The sequence below is a fragment of the Ylistrum balloti genome, unplaced genomic scaffold (genome assembly GCF_031769215.1).
Source record: "Ylistrum balloti isolate Yb309-2 unplaced genomic scaffold, AGI_CSIRO_Ybal_v1 Utg369788, whole genome shotgun sequence".
Lineage (NCBI taxonomy): Eukaryota > Metazoa > Mollusca > Bivalvia > Pectinida > Pectinidae > Ylistrum > Ylistrum balloti.
The window spans coordinates 269,823-296,099 of NW_026781973.1; the positions used below are offsets into that span (position 1 = coordinate 269,823).

The window sequence follows — 26,277 nt, forward strand, 5'->3', positions numbered from 1 at the left end:
ATAATATCATGCATAATATGATAAAAATGACAGTGAAAAATATGTCTGAAAGAACTGTGATCAGTCAACATATATCTGGTGAAGTTGATGGACAATAGAAAATTAAGCAAAACAATTTATATCAATAGTGAAATCTATATAAATATGTGGAAAAATAAAATGATTTCTACAGTGTGATATTGTCAGTGTAAACTGTTAGTGTGTTAAAGGTTTACATAGCTATCACCACTGCTGAGAAAGTATATAATCTTATAACAGTTCCATAACCACAGATCCTTTACATTACCATGAGTGAATCTATAATACAATTTGATCAGATACATATCTGAGACTATTCTAAAGTTTTTATCATTTATTTCTGACAATGTTTACATAACCATTTCAGATGTTTATTTATGTTGATGAATTACTTCATCATGAATTTTCTTTCCCTAGAAAATGCATGACTATGTAATTCATGGTTCAATATTTTCATACTTAAATTGATAGTTCAATTATATTTTTAATTTTTACCATAAGTTGAAACAACTTATGTATATATAAAACTTATGTGATTCCTTTTAAAACAGCTAACAGTCAATATCAACTTTGAAAAAAAAAACCTGTTCTATTTAGGAAACAGACCTATAAGTGGAAATGTGCCCAAAACACAAGCTTCATCCAACTTTAATACAGCCGAGTACTATACCTGATGCATGAACATAAAACTAGATGCAATTTGCAGCGCAAAAATTTTGAAATCAAAATCAACCATAGAAATCATTATAAAAAGCTAAAAATATAATTATATAAAAATAATACAGTATAACACCCTGATATAGATCTGACCAAATAAATGAAAAATAAAACAGCTTTGCTGGCGAATGACTTCCACCACCATCTCTGATTTCCTTGCCATTGGCTAGCATAGCTGTTGTAAAGTGAGTAGGTAGTGCTTGGCTTATGAGCAGAATCAGGTACCATAGATCTATACATCCCCAAGTAACTACTCGTCCATTTTTCCAGTTCTATATGTTTGAGAGCAAGAGGGCGGGCAATCACATCCACATATTCCTGTAAGGTTGTATACAAGCACATGTCTTTACACACCATTCCAGCATGTTACTATAGTTACAGTAAACGTGGGATATATACAAAAACCTACATTAAAACAGAGTACAGTACTTACATATAAATAATGTACCAAATTAGATCATTCTTAAAATATATAATACTTGTTTTGATTAACCTAACATAAGCTTAGCCACTTTGCTGCCTCATTACATGTAAATGTCAAATAGTATTATACTCATTGTTATTTTATGAAAAGTGAAAACCTAAATATATACAAATTTAACTAAAATATTTGAACCCATCTTTTTCATCTTTTCTATTAAAAAAAAAAATAGCATCCTTGTCAGTATTATTATAAAATCAACAGGAACACAGCAAGCTGATGCGCACATTGCATATACATGTTTATATCAACACAAACAAGCAGAAGGGACCTGTTCACAGGGGCAGGAGAGCACACATAAAGGGAGGTAAGTCAAGATATTTTATTCACACTGCTAGGGTGGTCATTTTGTATATAGACGGTATGATTAGACACTGAATTCTATGCAGGTTTTTGATAACTGATCAACCACACTACCCAGTATACAGGAATGGTTTGAATTCTATCAAATTTAGGCTGACCAGCTTTCACCAAATTCACTACCATATCCAATATTATGAAGAATAAGATACTTGCAGTACTAAGTCAACATTAAATAACATCTATCTAACAGGTTAACACTGAATATGGCAAAGGTAAAGATGATAAGATAATTACTGTCCTGACTGTGACTTAAATGATTTTACTACTGACAGAATCAGCCTTCAATGGGCCTAAAGTTTCCTGTCTCTACTGATGTACATTCCTGTCTCTACTGATATACATTCCTATCTCTACTGATATACATTCCTGTCTCTACTGATGTACATTCCTGTCTCTACTGATATACATTCCTGTCTCTACTGATATACATTCCTGTCTCTACTGATATACATTCCTATCTCTACTGATGTATATTCCTGTCTCTACTGATGTACATTCCTGTCTCTACTGATATACATTCCTATCTCTACTGATATACATTCCTATCTCTACTGATATACATTCCTATCTCTACTGATATACATTCCTATCTCTACTGATGTACATTCCTATCTCTACTGATGTACATTCCTATCTCTATTGATATACATTCCTGTCTCTACTGATGTACATTCCTGTCTCTACTGATGTACATTCCTATCTCTACTGATATACATTCCTATCTCTACTGATATACATTCCTATCTCTATTGATGTACATTCCTATCTCTACTGATGTACATTCCTGTCTCTACTGATATACATTCCTATCTCTATTGATATACATTCCTATCTCTATTGATATACATTCCTATCTCTACTGATATACATTCCTGTCTCTACTGATGTACATTCCTATCTCTACTGATGTACATTACTGTCTCTACTGATGTACATTCCTATCTCTATTGATGTACATTCCTATCTCTACTGATGTACATTCCTATCTCTATTGATGTACATTCCTATCTCTATTGATGTACATTCCTATCTCTACTGATGTACATTCCTATCTCTATTGATATACATTCCTATCTCTATTGATATACATTCCTATCTCTACTGATGTACATTCCTATCTCTACTGATGTACATTCCTATCTCTATTGATGTACATTCCTATCTCTACTGATGTACATTCCTATCTCTACTGATGTACATTCCTATCTCTACTGATGTACATTCCTATCTCTATTGATATACATTCCTATCTCTATTGATGTACATTCCTATCTCTACTGATATACATTCCTGTCTCTACTGATGTACATTCCTATCTCTACTGATGTACATTCCTATCTCTACTGATGTACATTCCTATCTCTATTGATATACATTCCTATCTCTACTGATGTACATTCCTATCTCTACTGATATACATTCCTATCTCTACTGATGTACATTCCTATCTCTACTGATGTACATTCCTATCTCTATTGATATACATTCCTATCTCTACTGATGTACATTCCTATCTCTACTGATGTACATTCCTATTCTTGATATACATTCCTATCTCTATTGATGTACATTCCTATCTCTACTGATGTACATTCCTATCTCTATTGATGTACATTCCTATCTCTACTGATGTACATTCCTATCTCTACTGATGTACATTCCTATCATCTCTGATCTACTTTTTATGTTCATTATTTATCATTGATTACAGTATAATAAATAATTAGATGCCTATCACATACCATCATATAGGGGTATAATTACTTATATTGCATCATACATAGCAGGCATGATTTTATATATACAACAAACAGGGGTGACAAAATGTATTATGTCAAATATTCAATAAATATTGTCTATCATCTGTAAAACTGGCATAATTTATATATAAGTATGGATAGAATAAAACAATTTATCAAAAATTCCATTTAATAAAGCAACAATCGACAATTAAAATTTCATTACAACAAAGTCATAACTGACAAATTATCTACAGAATGATAGTTATACCACCACATCTGTATGTTATCAACAGAAGTGAATTGAAACTATCAATTTCTTCTTATATTGCAGAGTTTTTATTTCATTCATGTGTAGTGATGAAAACTAATCCACTTTGTTATATATGTAAATGGCGAAGATTATATAACAAACAGGTAATAAAAGATCGTTAATGTAGAATTAAGGAATATCTGATAACGAAAATCAGGTGTGATTTATCCTCGTTAACCTACCTGTACTTTAGCTCGGATGGCTCCCATGGCTGGAATCTCTGAGAAACGACCTGCAATTTTATAATGAACAGTGATAATATACAATGGCATCAACAATTAAAGGATGATAATATCAATAGAATAAAAACTTCATATTATTGTAGATTTTTAAATAGAGTTATCTCCCTTCCCAACAACTAAACCAGACTGCCTAAAATTGAGGGTCTACTTTATAAGTAATTTTAGTCTATCTACATATCAAGTGAGAAAATTATAAAGTACTTGTATGTTGAGACACTTATATTCATTTCTATTTGACATGGAATTTACAAGACAGGCCATTATTTCGTTAAATGATGAAATCATGACATTAAGGTCATAAATACCTATAAATTTAAAACACATGTAAAATTCTATTTCTCCCAGAACCAAGAGTTACTTTTGCAAAAATCTTTTCATTGTCAAACTAACAGTCCTCTACAGCTAGTTACTACTGCATGCAGTGTTACTGAACAATTCAGGCACAAACCTCGGTTAGCACATGACATCCACTTGATGTCTTTTACGGAGTTGGCAGTTTGTCCAACAGCATAAGTGAAAACTCGAATCTAAAACAAAACATTACACATAGTATGTAAATTTTGATTATTGTAAAACCTCAGTAGGACACAAATCAAGTTTGAATTTTCCCCAAACAAAATGTCACAACAAGAAATAGATCAAGCTTGATTTCTGATAACCTTACCAAAAATCAACAATACAGCCACGGTCCCACTGATAACCCCACCAAAAATCAACAATACAGCCATGGTCCCAACTGATAACATAACAAGTATTGACAATACAGCCACGGTCCCACTGATAACCCCACCAAAAATCAACAATACAGTCACAATCCCACTGATAACCCCACCAAAAATCAACAATACCATCATGGTCCCAACTGATAACCCAACAAATATTGACAATACAGTCATGGTCCCAACTGATAACCCAACAAATATTGACAATACAGTCATGGTCCCACTGATAACCCAACAAATATTGACAATACAGTCATGGTCCCACTGATAACCCAACAAATACTGACAATACAGTCATGGTCCCAACTGATAACCCAACAAATATTGACAATACAGTCATGGTCCCACTGATAACCCAACAAATATTGACAATACAGTCATGGTCCCAACTGATAACCCAACAAATATTGACAATACAGTCATGGTCCCAACTGATAACCCAACAAGTATTGACAATACAGTCATGGTCCCAACTGATAACCCAACAAATATTGACAATACAGTCATGGTCCCAACTGATAACCCAACAAATATTGACAATACAGTCATGGTCCCAACTGATAACCCAACAAATACTGACAATACAGTCATGGTCCCAACTGATAACCCAACAAATATTGACAATACAGTCATGGTCCCACTGATAACCCAACAAATATTGACAATACAGTCATGGTCCCAACTGATAACCCAACAAATACTGACAATACAGTCATGGTCCCACTGATAACCCAACAAGTATTGACAATAAAGTCATGGTCCCAACTGATAACCCAACAAATATTGACAATACAGTCATGGTCCCAACTGATAACCCAACAAGTATTGACAATACAGTCATGGTCCCACAGATAACCCAACAAATACTGACAATACAGTCATGGTCCCAACTGATAACCCAACAAATACTGACAATACAGTCATGGTCCCAACTGATAACCCAACAAATACTGACAATACAGTCATGGTCCCAACTGATAACCCAACAAATACTGACAATACAGTCATGGTCCCAACTGATAACCCAACAAATATTGACAATACAGTCATGGTCCCACTGATAACCCAACAAATACTGACAATACAGTCATGGTCCCAACTGATAACCCAACAAATACTGACAATACAGTCATGGTCCCAACTGATAACCCAACAAATACTGACAATACAGTCATGGTCCCAACTGATAACCCAACAAATACTGACAATACAGTCATGGTCCCAACTGATAACCCAACAAATACTGACAATACAGTCATGGTCCCAACTGATAACCCAACAAATATTGACAATACAGTCATGGTCCCACTGATAACCCAACAAATACTGACAATACAGTCATGGTCCCAACTGATAACCCAACAAATACTGACAATACAGTCATGGTCCCAACTGATAACCCAACAAATACTGACAATACAGTCATGGTCCCAACTGATAACCCAACAAATACTGACAATACAGTCATGGTCCCAACTGATAACCCAACAAGTATTGACAATACAGTCATGGTCCCAACTGATAACCCAACAAATACTGACAATACAGTCATGGTCCCAACTGATAACCCAACAAGTATTGACAATACAGTCATGGTCCCAACTGATAACCCAACAAGTATTGACAATACAGTCATTGTCCCAACTGATAACCCAACAAGTATTGACAATAAAGTCATGGTCCCAACTGATAACCCAACAAGTATTGACAATACAGTCATTGTCCCAACTGATAACCCAACAAGTATTGACAATATAGCCATGGTCCTACAGATAACCCAACAAATATTGACAATACAGTCATGATAACCCAACAAATACTACAGATAACTGATAACAAATACTGACAATACAGTCATGGTCCCACTGATAACCCAACAAATACTGACAATACAGTCATGGTCCCAACTGATAACCCAACAAATATTGACAATACAGTCATGGTTCCACTGATAACCCAACAAATACTGACAATACAGTCATGGTCCCACTGATAACCCAACAAATATTGACAATACAGTCATGGTCCCACTGATAACCCAACAAATATTGACCAACAAATATTGACAATACAGTCATGGTCCCAACTGATAACCCAACAAATATTGACAATACAGTCATGGTCCCAACTGATAACCCAACAAGTATTGACAATACAGTCATGGTCCCAACTGATAACCCAACAAATATTGACAATACAGTCATGGTCCCACTGATAACCCAACAAATATTGACAATACAGTCATGGTCCCAACTGATAACCCAACAAGTATTGACAATACAGTCATGGTCCCACTGATAACCCAACAAATATTGACAATACAGTCATGGTCCCACTGATAACCCAACAAATATTGACAATACAGTCATGGTCCCAACTGATAACCCAACAAATATTGACAATACAGTCATGGTCCCAACTGATAACCCAACAAATATTGACAATACAGTCATGGTCCCAACTGATAACACAACTAGTATTGACAATAAAGTCATGGTCCCAAATGATAACCCAACAAATACTGACAATACAGTCATGGTCCCACTGATAACCCAACAAATATTGACAATACAGTCATGGTCCCAACTGATAACCCAACAAATATTGACAATACAGTCATGGTCCCAACTGATAACCCAACAAATATTGACAATACAGTCATGGTCCCAACTGATAACCCAACAAATATTGACAATACAGTCATGGTCCCAACTGATAACCCAACAAGTATTGACAATACAGTCATGGTCCCACAGATAACCCAACAAATACTGACAATACAGTCATGGTCCCAACTGATAACCCAACAAGTATTGACAATACAGTCATGGTCCCACTGATAACACAACAATTACTGACAATTCATTCAATAATTGACAGCTCTCAAAACTACATGGACACAGATGATGTGACTTTATTTCCAGACAGTATATACACTGATGATGTGACTTTAGTACCAGACAGTATATACACAGATGATGTGACTTTAGTTCCAGACAATATATACACTGATGATGTGACTTTAGTTCCAGACAGTATATACACTGATGATGTGACTTTAGTTCCAGACAGTATATACACTGATGATGTGACTTTAGTTCCAGTATATACACTGATGATGTGACTTTAGCTCCAGACAGTATATACACAGATGATGTGACTTTAGTTCCAGACAATATATACACTGATGATGTGACTTTAGTTCCAGACAATATATACACTGATGATGTGACTTTAGTTCCATACAATATATACACAGATGATGTGACTTTAGCTCCAGACAGTATATACACAGATGATGTGACTTTAGCTCCAGACAATATATACACTGATGATGTGACTTTAGTACCAGACAGTATATACACAGATGATGTGACTTTAGTTCCAGACAGTATATACACTGATGATGTGACTTTAGTTCCAGACAGTATATACACTGATGATGTGACTTTAGTTCCATACAATATATACACTGATGATGTGACTTTAGTTCCAGACAATATATACACTGATGATGTGACTTTAGTTCCAGACAGTATATACACTGATGATGTGACTTTAGCTCCAGACAGTATATACACTGATGATGTGACTTTAGTTCCAGACAATATATACACAGATGATGTGACTTTAGTTCCAGACAGTATATACACTGATGATGTGACTTTAGCTCCAGACAGTATATACACAGATGATGTGACTTTAGCTCCAGACAGTATATACACAGATGATGTGACTTTAGCTCCAGACAATATATACACTGATGATGTGACTTTAGCTCCAAACAGTATATACACAGATGATGTGACTTTAGTTCCAGACAGTATATACACAGATTATGTGACTTTAGTTCCAGACAATATATACACTGATCATGTGACAGATACTTACCATGCGATCGCGACCCCAGTTACGCTCCTTGAACACTTCCTCGGCCATATCTGTGCCTCCATCAGTCAACAACATAATCATCTTGTTGCAGTCTGCACCCTCTCCTGCTGAAGATCTGTTTCTGTCTTGAAATTTTGCCTCGAACTGTCAAACAATTAATGTAAAATTAAAAACAGGCAAAAAAGGTAAGTTTTACCTACAACCATCAAACGACTGAGGTCAAAATCAACCAGACATCATGAAGTTATTGCAGATGATACAAATACCCTCGCAATATCCCAAAGTTATACAAAATGCTAGTGTCAAGAGTGATTTGGCCTGTTTTTATAAGCCAGTCCGTCAATGAGATAAGTACAGTGTATGATTAATTAGAATGTTGAAAGCAGGAGTAAAATTGACTTCTAAAGTCTATCAGTCTCTATCTATAGTAATGTTTATTTATAGCAATGATTAAACTAGTTTTTGATGGTCATACAAGAGATTATGGTTGTGAACAAATGTTTGAAGCTTCTTGGCAATCAGAAATACAGCCTGTAAAGCAGTAACATATAAAATTCTGTCAATTTCTATTAATAACAGTGGTAACCTAGTTTTGATAGCAGAAGGCTGAAACGTTTACTCACACAAGAGGGGGTTGTGTATGAACATGTGTATGAAATATTACAATCACAATAAATGCAGCCTGTACAACAGTGATGTTTTTGGAACAAAAAAACAAAAATTCAAGTTAAAATTGATTTAATGCTCTATTTTTAAAATGTCAAAAAAACAATTTTTGACTGAAATTCAAATATGATTTTTAAATAAACTGTTTTATGAGATAATGATCCCAGCCCTTTCAAGGCCAATATTTTTTAATAGAAGGTCAAGCAGACACTCTATTTACAGTTAATGTTTGAGAGATCATGAAAGCCAAGAATTCTATCAGACCAGCAGCTCCCTACATCCATTGCCTGCATTCCTGTATTAGATGTGAGATCTTCAAGTTCTACCATGAACATTGTTTTCTTAAACCCCGTTTCCCGAGCTTCGTCAGAATGAATCTTAATTAGAGGGTGTTAATTATTGATTAAGGCCTGTAAACTGACATCATTTTATTATAGAAGTAGTAGGGTGATAATGTGCTAATCCTGTAGTTAATTACACAATTCCTAACTAACAACACTCCAATTCAAGATTACTGCCAGTTGCTGGCACGATTCCAGCACCCATTAATTACAGGTTTTCTTGTCATTTTTCACCACAATTTGGGCTTTGAACAAGTTACCACTGACATTTTGTGCTGTTGGCTCAGTATGGAGGTCTTGTCCCCCATGGATTTATACAGGCTTGGTAATAAAATTATCTAAGTACATTTGTGGGTTCACAGGTGTATGGTTAGGTGTCCAGAAAATTTTCAAACATTCTGGTTCAGTAGAATGCACTGAAAAACTGAGAATGACAATTGGTGTGAATTATAATAAAAATAAGTCTGGTCTGGAGGCACAGTGGTAACACACTCGCCTTTCATCTAGATATCCAGTGTTTGATTCCCTGGATGGATGTGAAAAGGTATGGGGGTCCCCTGCCAAACCATTGGGTTTGCCCTGGGTACTCTGCTACCTTCCCACAGTAAAAGCCCTTACATGCTTCAATCCATGTCAACAAGAGTGATTATTGTAAGTATACAAGACTTTTACTTTAACAAGTAGAAGGCCTGTCTTGTTACAAGTAGAACTTTTAATCAGAACAAATAACAATTATATCACAAATAACTGTCTATGAAGTCACCTGCACATAGCAAATACCTGTCTATAAAGATCATGTGAACCTGTCTATAACAAATATTTTTGTCAACAAATGTCACCTGTATGTTCCAAATACCTGTCTATAAAGGTCACATGTATGTCCCAAATACCTGTCTATAAAGGTCATCTGTCTGTAACAAATATTTGTCAATAAAGGTCATCTGTCTGTAACAAATATTTGTCAATAAAGATCACCTGTATGTCCTAAATACCTGTCTATAAAGGTCACCAGTATATCATAATTACCTGTCTATAAAGGTTACCAGTATGTTCCAAAATAGCTGTCTATAAAGGTTACCAGTATGTCCCAAATACCTGTCTATAAAGGTCACCAGTATGTTCCAAATACCTGACTATAAAGGTCACCAGTATATCATAATTATCTGTCTATAAAGACCAGCTCTACATAACCAATACTTATCTATAGAGGAATTTCGCTAATGTTCAACAACAATGCCCTACTGACAAATAGAAGTCTTGTAACATTACATTATCAGGAATGATAACAATCACTGTTTACAGGCAGATTAATGGACAGTATCTCATGGTATTAATTCACCATCAATATATTAGGTAAATTGTTCTTACCTTTTCAAACTGTTCAAATGCAAAGTTGAGGCCAACTTTGAAATTGGCCATGCCCTTGGCTGTTAAATTATCAACTGCTTTTCCCAAGAGCTATAAGAAAGAAAAATTGCAGAATATTATACCAAAACACCATGCTAACATCCCTCCATCCACCCTGATAGAGTAAATGCTAACATCCCTCCATCAACCCAGATAGAGTTAAAGCTAATACCCCTCTATGTACCCTGATAGAGTTAATGCTAAAACCCCTCCATCAGCCCAGATAGAGTTAAAGCTAATACCCCTCTATGTACCCAGATAGAGTTCAGACTAATACCTCTCTATGTACCCTGATAGAGTTAATGCTAAAACCCCTCCATCAGCCCAGACAGAGTTCGGCTAATACCCCTCCATCAACCCAGATAGAGTTCAAGCTAATACCCCTCCATCAGCCCAGACAGAATCAACCCAGATAGAGTTAATGCTAAAACCCCTCTATGTACCCTGATAGAGTTAATGCTAAAACCCCTCCATCAACCCAGATAGAGTTAATGCTAAAACCCCTCTATGTACCCTGATAGAGTTAATGCTAAAACCCCTCCATCAACCCAGATAGAGTTAATGCTAAAACCCCTCTATGTACCCTGATAGAGTTAATGCTAAAACCCCTCCATCAACCCAGATAGAGTTAATGCTAAAACCCCTCTATGTACCCTGATAGAGTTAATGCTAAAACCCCTCTATGTACCCTGATAGAGTTAATGCTAAAACCCCTCTATGTACCCTGATAGAGTTAATGCTAAAACCCCTCTATGTACCCTGATAGAGTTAATGCTAAAACCCCTCCATCAGCCCAGATAGAGTTAATGCTAATACCCCTCTATGTACCCTGATAATGTTCAGGCTAAAATCCCTCCATCAGCCCAGATAGAGTTAATGCTAATACCCCTCTATGTACCCTGATAATGTTCAGGCTAAAATCCCTCCATCTACCCAGATAGACTTCATGCTAATACCCCTCTATCACTTAAACGTCACCAACTCCAACTTAGACATCAACTATCCCCCTAACTACTCCTTTACAGCAGCATATGATAAAATCCCTCCAGATCATTTCTTTCCCCAGCCATAGCAAATGATATTTATCTTATCTTTATCTTCAGACTTCATCCTGTGGATTTTTTTTTTAGATTCAGCATGGTTTAACAATCTCTTCCCAAGGCAGTTCAATATGTTTTTCAGGAGTCTGAGAAAATGGACTGTCCTATGCTATAGTGGTTGAGACCTTGGGTAAAACACTGCTCTGGATGGTATGTGGTGTGCCTCCAGTATGTTGTTCTGTCAGGAAGACACCAGCTACCATATAGAGACCCTGACTCTAAAAGACCCTGGCAGTTGACATGTACATATAAACTCAGCAAACACAAAAAGATTTTAAGATTTATCAGGATGGCGACAAGCAAGTTCTACAGAAGTCAATTAAACTGCCTTTAACCCCTATCTCCATACAATCAAGTGTAAAAACCTGTATCATTAAATTCATGAAGACAAATTAATTCTTAGTTAGAGACGCACCTTCTTGTTCCTATAATTAGCTTGAACAAATGTTTTAAAACAGCTCACATAGTCAGCTTCAGTTGAGAACTGCAAAAGACAATTTAGTAAATCTTCAACATTTATCAAATGTGTAAATATATCTACATACATATACTGCTCAAAGATTCATTTCGTCCTAAAGTTGTCAAACTACATTTTGCAAAGTGATTTTTTCACATTGTAGAAATAAGGTAAGGAAACCCCTATTGTAAGCAATCAATTCAGATCCCACTTCATAGAGATTGCAGTAAAGTTTACAGTTCCTACTTTCAGAAAAAATGTTTACACAGATGTTGATTAGCTAGCAAGGCTATAAAGATCAAACAAATCCTTACTGATATCAAGTATGTAATGTTCTAATTACATTTAATTACTTACTTAATTAAGCTAACTGGTATCCAATTTGCTATGAGCACTCTATAGGTACAACTATCTTTATCCCAATTAAAACTCTCTTAAAATATCATCAGAACTCTTAAAGAAAGTTTCAATATCACAGAACAAACAGTGCCACTTCAGAAATCTTTATACTACAAGAAAACGTATTCAATTTAACAAACTAGAACATATGATGACAAACCATAATGATCTGAACAAAGTCGTTCTCGCCGAGCGTATCCAGGATGGACTTCACTGCGACCTTGACCAGCTGTAGGGTTTTACCATGTACACTTCCACTCCTGAAACAAACATCAATTATAGACACCCATCTCAGGTGACCAGTTAAACCACAACAACATATGGTAATTTAATAATAAATGGGGACTTCACTTCTAAATATCAATATAAACCATTCCTATGTTGTTTTGCACTGACCAAGAAATAAATTTTAATACAGGATTTCAAGAAGTTTTAAGTTACAATTTTAATAAAAAGACTTAAACTGCATTTTCTGATGATGACAGGACCAGGAATAAATTATTTGATGACCGTGAAATCAGTTGCTTCATGAATTCAGGAGAAATGAAATGCCTGATGACATCAGAGGATAGGAGATAAGATACTTGATGACATCAGAGGATAGGAGATAAGATACTTGATGACATCAGAGGATAGGAGATAAGATACTTGATGACATCAGAGGATAGGAGATAAGATACTTGATGACATCAGAGGATAGGAGATAAGATACTTGATGACATCAGAGGATAGGAGATAAGATACTTGATGACATCAGAGGATAGGAGATAAGATACTTGATGACATCAGAGGATATGAGATAAGATACTTGATGACATCAGAGGATAGGAGATAAGATACTTGATGACATCAGAGGATATGAGATAAGATACTTGATGACATCAGAGGATAGGAGATAAGATACTTGATGACATCAGAGGATATGAGATAAGATACTTGATGACATCAGAGGATAGGAGATAAGATACTTGATGACATCAGAGGATAGGAGATAAGATACTTGATGACATCAGAGGATAGGAGATAAGATACTTGATGACATCAGAGGATAGGAGATAAGATACTTGATGACATCAGAGGAGCGGAGATAAGATACTTGATGACATCAGAGGATAGGAGATAAGATACTTGATGACATCAGAGGATAGGAGATAAGATACTTGATGACATCAGAGGATAGGAGATAAGATACTTGATGACATCAGAGGATATGAGATAAGATACTTGATGACATCAGAGGATATGAGATAAGATACTTGATGACATCAGAGGATATGAGATAAGATACTTGATGACATCAGAGGATATGAGATAAGATACTTGATGACATCAGAGGATATGAGATAAGATACTTGATGACATCACAGGATATGAGATAAGATACTTGATGACATCACAGGATATGAGATAAGATACTTGATGACATCAGAGGATATGAGATAAGATACTTGATGACATCAGAGGATATGAGATAAGATACTTGATGACATCAGAGGATAGGAGATAAGATACTTGATGACATCAGAGGATATGAGATCAGAGGAAAGATACTTGATGACATCAGAGGATATGAGATAAGATACTTGATGACATCAGAGGATATGAGATAAGATACTTGATGACATCAGAGGATATGAGATAAGATACTTGATGACATCAGAGGATATGAGATAAGATACTTGATGACATCAGAGGATAGGAGATAAGATACTTGATGACATCAGAGGATAGGAGATAAGATACTTGATGACATCAGAGGATATGAGATAAGATACTTGATGACATCAGAGGATATGAGATAATATACTTGATGACATTAGGATAAGATGACATCAGAGGATAGGAGATAAGATACTTGATGACATCAGAGGATATGAGATAAGATACTTGATGACATCAGAGGATATGAGATAAGATACTTGATGACATCAGAGGATAGGAGATAAGATACTTGATGACATCAGAGGATAGGAGATAAGATACTTGATGACATCAGAGGATATGAGATAAGATACTTGATGACATCAGAGGATATGAGATAAGATACTTGATGACATCAGAGGATAGAGAGATACTTGATGACATCAGAGGATAGGAGATAAGATACTTGATGACATCAGAGGATAGGAGATAAGATACTTGATGACATCAGAGGATAGGAGATAAGATACTTGATGACATCAGAGGATAGGAGATAAGATACTTGATGACATCAGAGGATAGGAGATAAGATACTTGATGACATCAGAGGATATGAGATAAGATACTTGATGACATCAGAGGATAGGAGATAAGATACTTGATGACATCAGAGGATATGAGATAAGATACTTGATGACATCAGAGGATAGGAGATAAGATACTTGATGACATCAGAGGATAGGAGATAAGATACTTGATGACATCAGAGGATATGAGATAAGATACTTGATGACATCAGAGGATAGGAGATAAGATACTTGATGACATCAGAGGATAGGAGATAAGATACTTGATGACATCAGAAGACTTGAAATTAGTTGTTTGATGATGTCGGGCAAACTTTACTACAATGCACCATCTCATGTGTTTAAAATGTTTCACTATATAACAATGGGTTTGTGAGAGTACCAACCTGTCAATGAGGATAAGCATGTCCTTTGGAGAACTAGAGCCCTGTGTATACCTGTAGACACAATGTAATGGATTACACACACATAAAACTTTTAATTTCCCTGTGGAGCCATATCACTACCATACCAGTTGACGTGTAAATTTTTTAACATATGGAGTTAATTTCTTTTATCTCAAGCCCTTATATCTTAACCTCTCACTGTAACTAATCTTTAAAGATCCTCAATAAACCTGACAAAACTTCAGTCTTTTAAATTAAATCTGCCCAATATAATACATCTTTAAACCCACATTATAATAATTTCTTTATTTTTATCTTCATCAAGGTGACAGTTTAGTATAGACCTTGAAGATATCTTTATCTCCTACATACCAAGGTCTTCGTCTGACATCATACAAGTCTACTTCATCATCAGGAGTACTCCACAAACTCCCTGGAATACATCAAGTAAATCACTTTACATCTGTAATCAATAGCTTCCTATAACCACAACCAAACTGTAAACTCCCATAAACTGTTCCCTCACACCCCTCTCAACCTTCAACCATTCACTTTATTATCTCATCATAATATCTTATCACTCTCTACGACCTCTATCTCTCACCTTCAATCACTATCTATCACATCTTACCCCAATTGTCAACTTTTCCCAATAACTATACTCCCCAAACCTTTCAACTTTCAATCCTTCCCTATAACCTCTGATCTCCAAATTCAACCACTCCCCATGATCTCTAACCTACGTTCAATCATTCCCAACAATCTCTAACTTTCAACATTATTAATGTCCTTTACCTTCCCTATAACCTCTAACTTCAATCAATCCCAACAACCTGTAATCCCCAGTTCAAAGCATTGCCTATAACCTCTTGCCCAAACCTTCAATAGCCTCCTTTAACCTCTAACCTTCAACTTCAATCATTTTCTATAACCACTAAGCCTACTTGCAATCATTTCCTATAACATCTAACCCTTATCTTCAGTCACTCCCAATAACTCCTCATCCCAATCTTCAATTGCTCTATGACCTTTAACCTCTAAACTCCATCCTTGAATGACTCACTAGAACCTCTGATTCCCACTTTTCTTTTTAACCTTTAATCTCTACATAGATTAACTTTTGATCACAGCATACATATGCCTATTACTATACCCTTTAAGAACTCCTCACAGACCTATCTAAATATATTCTTCCTAAGCTTGTATCCCCTGTTTCAGCTTTCAGAATTCCAAACATATCCCGAGAGTCACACTGTATGAACTCATCCAGCTTTCATTGTACCATCTAAATTTGTGTGAAGTACAAAAAAAACTACTAAAAGTTCATATATTTATCTTTGCCAGACCCAAAAGCATTGATCTAGTATTATGGAGCTGTTAAAAAGTCTAAATAATGCATGTCTTTTATGTTTGGGCCACTCAGACAGGATTTTGTCTTTATATATATGTGTACAGGGTACAGGCCACAGCCATTTTCTACTCATACATCTTAAAGTCGGTGAATTATTCAGTACCCTTTTATCCTTAAGAATGCCAGTAAAGGCAGCAATGACAGTAACACTCCTTATAAAAACACCAGAATTCTTATTTATTAAGAGCCAGCAGACAATTGATATCATTGTGTTAGGTTAAGGGCAGCCATAGGAGACCTACAGGGTTAATTAACAACATTCCGTTAAAAAACTATTTATATTTGTGAAGCATTTAATACCTGGGAAAGTTCTCATAAAGCCAGTCTGACTGCCAAAGTACTGCCACAAGATGTCATCATCACGCTGATAATTCTCCTCAAATACCGTGTCCAGCTGGTCTGACCACATCAAACCATTAAGGATATGGATGTCTAATAAAATATTTAGTTATTAATATTAATACTGGTATTGTATGATCATAAAGCAAAAATTTTACATTTCTTACAATTCACCTAAAATTCATGAACAATCATTTTTACAAGAGTTGCAACTGAAAAAATCTCTTGCCCTTGTCTTAGATGTGTGCAAAGTTCTTTATTAACAAATATTGTTCACAAACGAAAATCCTGAAATTTACATAAAAATTAGAAAATATCTGTATGACATAAATACCCCTGTCCCCAAGTGAAATTAGTTTTAGTGTTCTATAGAATAATTTCCAAAGTATACTCATAATGGATTCTTTTTTTTATAAAGTTTGACCAAATTCCATTGAATTTCATTCAATTGAATAAGTTGATTTTTTTTACATAGATCAAGGTAACAACGACGTCCAAAGTATACTCATAATGGATTATTTTTTTTTATAAAGTTTGACCAAATTCCATTGAATTTCAATCAATTGAATAAGTTGATTTTTTTCACATAGATCCAGGTGACAACGATGTCCAAAGTATACTTATAACGGATCATTTTTTTTTATAAAGATTTACCAAATTCCATTGAATTTCAATCAATTGAATAAGTTGATTTTTTTACATAGATCAAGGTGACAACGATGTCCAAAGTATACTTATAACGGATTATTTTTTTTTATAAAGATTTACCAAATTCCATTGAATTTCAATCAATTGAATAAGTTGATTCTTTTACATAGATCAAGGTGACAACGATGTCCAAAGTATACTCATAACGGATTTTTTTTTTTTATAAAGTTTGACCAAATTCCATTGAATTTCAATCAATTGAATAAGTTGATTTTTTTTACATAGATCAAGGTGACAACGATGTCCAAAGTATACTTATAACGGATCATTTTTTTTTATAAAGATTTACCAAATTCCATTGAATTTCAATCAATTGAATAAGTTGATTCTTTTACATAGATCAAGGTGACAACGATGTCCAAAGTATACTCATAACGGATTTTTTTTATAAAGTTTGACCAAATTCCATTGAATTTCAATCAATTGAATAAGTTGATTTTTTTTACATAGATCAAGGTGACAACGATGTCCAAAGTATACTCATAACGGATTTTTTTTTTTTATAAAGTTTGACCAAATTCCATTGAATTTCGATCAATTGAATAAGTTGATTTTTTTTACATAGATCAAGGTGACAACGATGTCCAAAGTATACTCATAACGGATTTTTTTTTTTTATAAAGTTTGACCAAATTCCATTGAATTTCAATCAATTGAATAAGTTGATTTTTTTTACATAGATCAAGGTGACAACGATGTCCAAAGTATACTCATAACGGATTTTTTTTTTTTATAAAGTTTGACCAAATTCCATTGAATTTCAATCAATTGAATAAGTTGATTTTTTTTACATAGATCAAGGTGACAACGATGTCCAAAGTATACTTATAACTGACCTTTGTATGAAGTTCAATCTAATTCTTACATCGATTCAGGACTGGACGTGATGTGATGCAACAAGACGGACATCAGCAACCACTATATGCCTGACACCCTCCCCACCCCAATTCATGACAGGGCATAACAGAAACACTAAAGGCAAAGGTGAACCTCAGAAAGATCTTGTTGGGAATTATCACCTACTAGATAAAGATGTTCTTACATTGACATGATGTAGTTGTATTTATAATAATTTAACATATAATGTGTTGTGTGAAAATTTCCTCAATTTACTATCTCAATCAGAAATAACAAGGAAACAGCACGATCTTGTGTGCTGTTTTGTTTGAGTGGTGAAACTGACCCCCTTCATATATCTCCACAGGTATGTGAACGCTAGAACGAGTGGCATTGATCTCCTGCTGAAACCTTTCACTGTACTCAAGGTGGTCCTGAAGCTGACCAGGCTCTTTAGAGTTCCAGTAATCCACGTTACCCAGCTACAGAACAAAAGTCATATCAAATGGGCCTGCATCATTCAATTAATAGTCAACATGCAATTCACAATACACTCCAGGCTATACAATATTAAATTTTGGTTAATCAAAAGAACCTATTTCTTGTTTTAAGAAATTTGGCTTCTGTAACCTTGATCATGAATTAAGGTCATTTCTTTTTTCAAACTTTGTTGAGCTTCATTCAAGCAGTCAAATGTCATGACCCTTCATGGAACGGTTCTTGAGAAGAAAATGTGTAGAGTAGGTTGACAGTATATGGATGGATAACTGACAGATAAATAGCTATCTGCCTACATCATGGCATAAGCTGACACTGCCCTTTGGGACAGGTGAGCTTGTAGCAGGACTTAATCCCAAGAATTATCATCATTTCTGAATTTTCTGTGTTGTTGTTTTGCAACAAATGCTCCCTGGTGATAAATATCACCATTCCCTTCAAGTGGAATAAAACTCATACCAAAACAAGCATAAGAGAACATGCAGACAATCTCAATATATCACGCCAGTTTCCTTTTCCTCTGAAACTGATTTGCAATAAACTTTTGAAATTTGATTTATATTTATATTTAATATCAATAAGAAATTTTTATTTGAAATAAAATTTCAATATTGTAGGTAAAAGTAGTTGAAATTTTTTTTGACTACTAATACATTCTCAGGCTAATACAAAGAAAAGGTGATTGGTTTTCACAAAATAATTCATGTGTTCATTGTTTTAGGAAGTAACCATTTATTTCAGCCAATCTACGACTTCTGTATTTAATGAAAGTATGGAGGTATTGATTTTAGACAGTTAAAAAATCACATTGATAGTTTAAAAGCAAATCCCTGCCAGTGAAAACAATTTAAGAGCATATATCTACAATACCAGTTTGACTACACTTTGAGACAAACCTTTAGGCTGGAGTCCCAGGTATGGTTAGCAGCAGCCTTCTCCGCTAGTACCACCGACCTCTGCAAAACATAAATTGTCCTTTTAATTATCTTAGTCGAAATTGTGAGTAAAGGGATGATTCAATATAACTACAGACCCAAGTAGATACAAATTCTTTATCCTTAATCCTATTTGTCATTTGACTCTACAAAAACAACCTAGTATACATCAGAGTTTTAGAAATATTGTTTCCTGACCAGGACATACAAAGATAAAGTGTTCAGTACCTTGAATTACTGTAAAATCATCCATTTTCATGGGAGATTTATTTTCGTTGACTTTATGGGTTCACTAAATCCATAGATCAATCTGTCCACAAACTCTTAGAATTACTACAGATTTATTGAACTTTATTTATTCACAAAACCAAATGTCCACTAAATAGCGTTATTTTGAAAAAAAGCATGTAAATTGCCCCCACGAAAATATGATATTTAACAGAAAAGGCTAATTATCTGAAACATATAGGCATTTCAGAATCAAAATGTTATTATTACTGATTTGCTGTCCTGAACCAAAACTATTCTGGAAACTGACAATGCTTTACAGCAAAATTCCACGGAAAACAGACCAATCTGTTGTGAAAGTTTTAAATTTCCATATTACTTCAGCTTCTATGAATAAATTAAATAAGTAGGCAATCGTTTGTACATATGCTCTTTTAAAAACATGTTTGGTGAATTTGTAGATTATCTGGAATTTCCATCTAGTATGTGTGCCAAACTGTGTCTGACTGCCTAACAAGTCTGGTAAAACTTTGTTCAGTTAAAATACAATGAAGTTTTGGTAAAGCAATATATTGGGAAAGCTGAGAAATATATATTTAATTGTTATTTCACTATCATTAGGTCCTTGTTAAATATAAAAGAGAAAGTAGATATAATAATTGGGGAAAGATTATATTTTATTGACATAGCTCTATTTCCTGACAAATTAAGTTTGAAGTTTAAATGAAGAAATATGTCATAACATGTCATCAGCAAAAACAACTGGCCTTCCAAAAACAAAAAAAGAAAAAACAAAGATATTTGAACTAAGCACACATGTAGAGTATCTGTAAAGAAACAACAGATCTGATTTACGCTGAATAAGTATTCTTTTCTCGTACATCCCTGGTGAATTCTAGGCTGGTACAGTGGAAGTCATTTCTTACCTAATACGATTTACACAATAGATTTGCCATGAGAATAACAAAGAACATGACATGAGTCAGTATGATAAACATGGTGAAGTGGAAAAATGATGACGTTACCGATTCTCTGTACTGTTACAATATTCCATTTGTCTTACATGTTTGACAATGGTTTTACAAGCTATCATAAATTGTAGATCAAATCTGTATGGATATAATGTTGGAATATCTTGTTTTGACTTATAAATATAGAAAGAATTATTGCCTCTGAAGATTTCTATTGAGGTTTACAAGACGTACAAACTTTTACGAGAGAGGTCTATATAATGCTTTGGTGTGCAAACACCACAGATAATATCCTACTCTTCCCACGACAGCTTCTATGTATAAATATCTCCATCAGGTCTTAAATACATCTAAATCTCTTCTAGATCACATGCAGACCTAATTAGTAACTTGGGAAAACACTTAAACCTGAAGATTCTTATAATTTCAATTAAATTATGTTTAAACATTTTTGAGACGTTTTGAAATCAATGTGTCTCTGACTCTCTTTATATGATTAAATTTGAACAGAAAATAAAAATTGCTCGAAAATGTAATGGTTTGGTTTATTGTTGCTTTACGTCCTTTCGACAGCCAGGGTCATTTAAAGACGTGCCAGGTTTGGATGGCAGAAGAAAAACTACTGACAACAGTCAGCACCTGGCAACTGTCCCCATGCAGGCTCCAAAACCATGGTGTGTCCAGGCATATAACATAAATTTTCTGATATTTTGCTCTACTCTAAATGTTTGCTGGGTCTTAAATTTTGTGCTGTCTTTGAGGACTGCGAAATTTGATACTACACAGTATATTGACTTAGCTCTATCTAAAACTGAAGGATTACGAGATGATGTAAAATAAGATCTTTTGTCAGCCCATCATAATAATGAAATGTTTTGCCTTGTGGCTATGGCTGGGGCTTATGGGCTCCATTGATTCTGTACAAATTCTATTCATAATTAAATTAAAAGGAAAAATGATAGAAGTTACTTTGATATACTTATACAGAAACTATGATGTAATTGTATAAAAGAAACAGAGAAACTGATATTAACACATGTATCCTTCAAAACAAATCTATCCAACACAGACAAATTAAAAGACAATTTTTCAGATCTACATGACCACAGCAAATTATCTTTCTACAAATTTTCTACAGTAATTTATAATTTTTGAAACAGAAATCCTTCATCTCCATGTCTCAGCACCAATACTGTCCATAACTGATGTGAACTTTTATTTATTATCACATTTCATGTGTGGACAGTTTGACATCATGGACAACAACCATGGAACAAAACCATCATTTGAGTGTAAATGAACAAACAGACTTATTATAGAGAGCAGGAAAGTGAAGAAAAAACATTGAATATGGCTTGTAGTCTTGTGGTGATCAGGTAGAGGAAATAATGAACAATTCTCCATTATGATGGATCAGCATGAAATTGGAGTGTCGTGATAATACCCCATTGTGGAGAGTGATGTGAACATGCAAAGCTGTTAGATTGTACCACCAAATGATCTCTGGCATACTGACTGCTCCTACGACAGGCAGTCCCCACCATCACTTATGACAAGCAGTCCTCACTATCACAACACATACTTTTCCCTTACAGCTCTATAATTGCTCTAGTGTGAAAATGCCAAAGCCCATTATTCACAGAAATGTGTTTTTGAAAAGTCAGACTTGATGGTAATAATAGTTGCCAACACTTATAACTCTTTGAAAAATGAAAATGGGACTTTTAAAGTGTGCAGTCATACTAAAACACACTAAGACGGCTAAGATATTAGATTTTAATAGAAAATAGAAAGAAAAGTAGCTACTTCCCTGACAAGTTCCACTATTTCTATATTTCATACTCCAAAGTTTTACACCATTATAAAAATGACTCAAGTGGACCAAGAATACATTATTATCAACTTGGAAAAGTTCTCAGAAAGTCTTGCATGACCCAAATTGGATTTCATACATTCATATTCATCTTTCCTACGAAACAATGTACAGCAATCATTGGCCAAAATCCTTTGGGGCCCAAGGGAATTGGTAACAACAAATGGCTGACATGATTGGTTCACAGTATGCAATAAGTGGACAGAGAGCGCCCTGAAGACTGGAGAGTTCGTGACCATACACACTGACTCCAGCCACCAATCTTCTGTAATAATTTGTCTTGATGGTGTCATTTTTAAAGGAAATTAAAGCCAAACTCCCCATCCTATATATATCTGGTTTGGTGAAGTGTTAACAGACCTACATGTTTCCAAGCATACCAAAACCAGTTTACCTCCTTTTAATTATCACACAAGATTTCCACTGTGATGTCTTATTATTGCATCATAATTAAGCATGGTGATGACACCAAAGTGAGGGAATATTGCTGATTTCAAGGTTTTTTTCCACTCACTTGGAAAAGGGCCTTTTATCTCACTTTGGGAAGAAAATTGATCTATTGTGAAGGAAATGTTTAGGAGTAAACTGTTTTGGAAATTTTAAAATAAATCTAATTGGAAATGGGGCCAATATTCTGCCCCAATGGGCTCCCAGAAAAAAACCCTGAAATTAGATTTTTTGATCAGTGTATAATAAAATCCGGTTTCGATAAAGGCTATGAGATTCATAAACCGGTAATTATCATTTCACCTTGACTCTGGTAAAACCAAATAATCTCTTAAGGCCAAATGTTTTGTAAATCTCATCTAACTAAAAACTAATGAAAGATACTTTATTTCTTTAAGTTAACCCTCTACCTGATTAGGTAATTAACAGCTACTGTTAATCAGCAATTAACACAATATTGATATATTTTGAAGGAAAATGTTGTCTAACTTCCCTTTCGGTGGCCACCTCTAAGTTCCAAGGGGTCGAATCAACTTTCTGAATTTAAGTAATGATTCTCCACCATCAAAGATGTTTAGGACCAAATTTGGTTGAAATCCATGCAAGCATTAAGGAAGAGTAAAATAGCATTTAAAAATTAATTGCTATATAAATGGACAAAATTTATGAAATCCTCAAGCATTAGTGATTCTATACTGTAGTGATTCCAAGATAGAAGATGAGATAGAAGTATGAAATTACAAAGACACTGCCTATGTATTCAGTTCTACCCACACAATCTGTCTATACAAAAAGGAATAAGTACTATGAAGAAAAAATGAACATTGCTAATTGATTATCTCAATTTCATTTTATCAATTCATTTATAACCAAAGACTGGTTATACTCATAATCTACCTAACATTAAATCTACTCTTTTAACTAACATTAAACCCACTCTTGTACCTAACATTAAACCCACTCTTGTACCTAACATTAAATTTACTCTTGTACCTAACATTAAATTAAGTCTTGTACCTAACATGAAATCTATTCTTTTACCTAACATTAAATCTACTCTTTTACCTAACATTAAATCTATTCTTGTACCTTACATTAAATCTACTCTTGTACATAATATTAAGTAACACTTGAGTATGTTGCGGTTATTTTTTCCTCTCTATAAAATATCTAAAAAGAACTTAATGTAAGTATAAAACTTTCCTTCGGTACATTAGATAACAAATAGAATACAAATCAGACAAAGACAATATTCAACAAGATGCCATTGTAGACTTCATTCAAGTAACATGAATGGATACCGTATAGGTCCATACATGAGGATACTAAATAATAAATCAGAAAATATAAGCTTACAATATCTGATGGTGTCAGTAGCTGAAATTCAATCCTATACAGTTAATCGGAACTTTTTGTGAAATTCAACACTCCAAACAACTATTTATCACCTAGCACAGTTTGACCTCATTCAATCATGTTTGATTTGAAATTTAATATTTCAGAAATTTAATAATTCAAGGACTTATGATAATTAGAGATTTTCTGATGACTATAAATCCAACAAGTATAATATAATCATATTTGCAGCCAAATAATCTATAAAATTCCCAGGGCTACTGTTCCTCCTATCACCCGTATCCCCCTCATTTATTATTGACAAAAACTATATACTGTTTTCCACCTTCCTGAAATATAATACCACTTGCACACTGGTAAGGGGAGTGTCCATGAAGCAAGTTATCAGCAAAATGTTACATACTGTTATTCAATTAATCTACACAAATGGCAGGTTGTGTAATCACTGATCGAACTGTGCCACCTAGCTTCAAAGAATCTCACCAACAAAATACAGCCACAAAAACATCATTATTTTTCATCAAATAATTTCATTTTCTTTTCAACATTACAAAAGTTTAAGATTATTATATCAATTTTAAGACCATAAAATATACTCTGTTCTTATTCACGTATATTTGTTCACATTACTATTTTAAGAACAAGGATTTGTGCATGTAAACAAAAGAATTATGCTGGTATTCATGAAATTCAGAAAGGAAGACATCTGATTTGCTGATTCAAAGCCGATACTGCCAGCAGGAACTCAAAATGGCTAAGACAGATTGACAATCTGTATCTTGGAGCCATCAAGAATTTAAATACAACATCATAAAATTAATCTCAATTCTCTTCCAGTTTAGAAAAGTTATGCATATTGAAATATGAAATTGCTCAAGCAAAATTGCTTTCTTTTTCAGCATCATACAAAATGAAGCAACAAGCAAGTTCCTTAAGAAGGTTTTATCAAATAATGAACTAAAATATGAAACCAACTTGTCACCAGGTATATAACATAAAGATGAAAATCACTACCGTATCTAAGTAAATGTGAGTGTATTCTTTTGAAATAATTTTTGAACTTTCTTATTCCTAATTATTTCAAGGAAGATAACATAAGAATTCAGATTATTGTCTTTAACCTCATAATGTAATGAATAAGAAGTGAAAGTATTAAATCATGTGACAATTTTGAACGGATTTAAACTGGTGTGAACATACAGAC

General features: G+C 34.3%; 1 protein-coding gene across 1 annotated transcript in view; it reads right to left on the reverse strand.

Moving 5' to 3' along the window:
• Nucleotides 1–26,277, reverse strand: part of LOC132544255 (voltage-dependent calcium channel subunit alpha-2/delta-2-like) — a 107,606-nt gene that overhangs the window by 45,620 nt on the left and 35,709 nt on the right. Inside the window, exons 4-14 of the mRNA XM_060207827.1 lie at nt 20,160–20,219; nt 19,112–19,247; nt 17,182–17,313; nt 15,843–15,903; nt 15,471–15,521; nt 13,017–13,116; nt 12,416–12,484; nt 10,862–10,951; nt 8,487–8,630; nt 4,322–4,400; nt 3,814–3,863 (exon numbers count right to left, since the gene is read on the reverse strand). Coding sequence (XP_060063810.1) covers nt 3,814–3,863; nt 4,322–4,400; nt 8,487–8,630; nt 10,862–10,951; nt 12,416–12,484; nt 13,017–13,116; nt 15,471–15,521; nt 15,843–15,903; nt 17,182–17,313; nt 19,112–19,247; nt 20,160–20,219 — 972 coding nt within the window. The remainder of the gene's footprint in view (nt 1–3,813; nt 3,864–4,321; nt 4,401–8,486; nt 8,631–10,861; nt 10,952–12,415; nt 12,485–13,016; nt 13,117–15,470; nt 15,522–15,842; nt 15,904–17,181; nt 17,314–19,111; nt 19,248–20,159; nt 20,220–26,277) is intronic.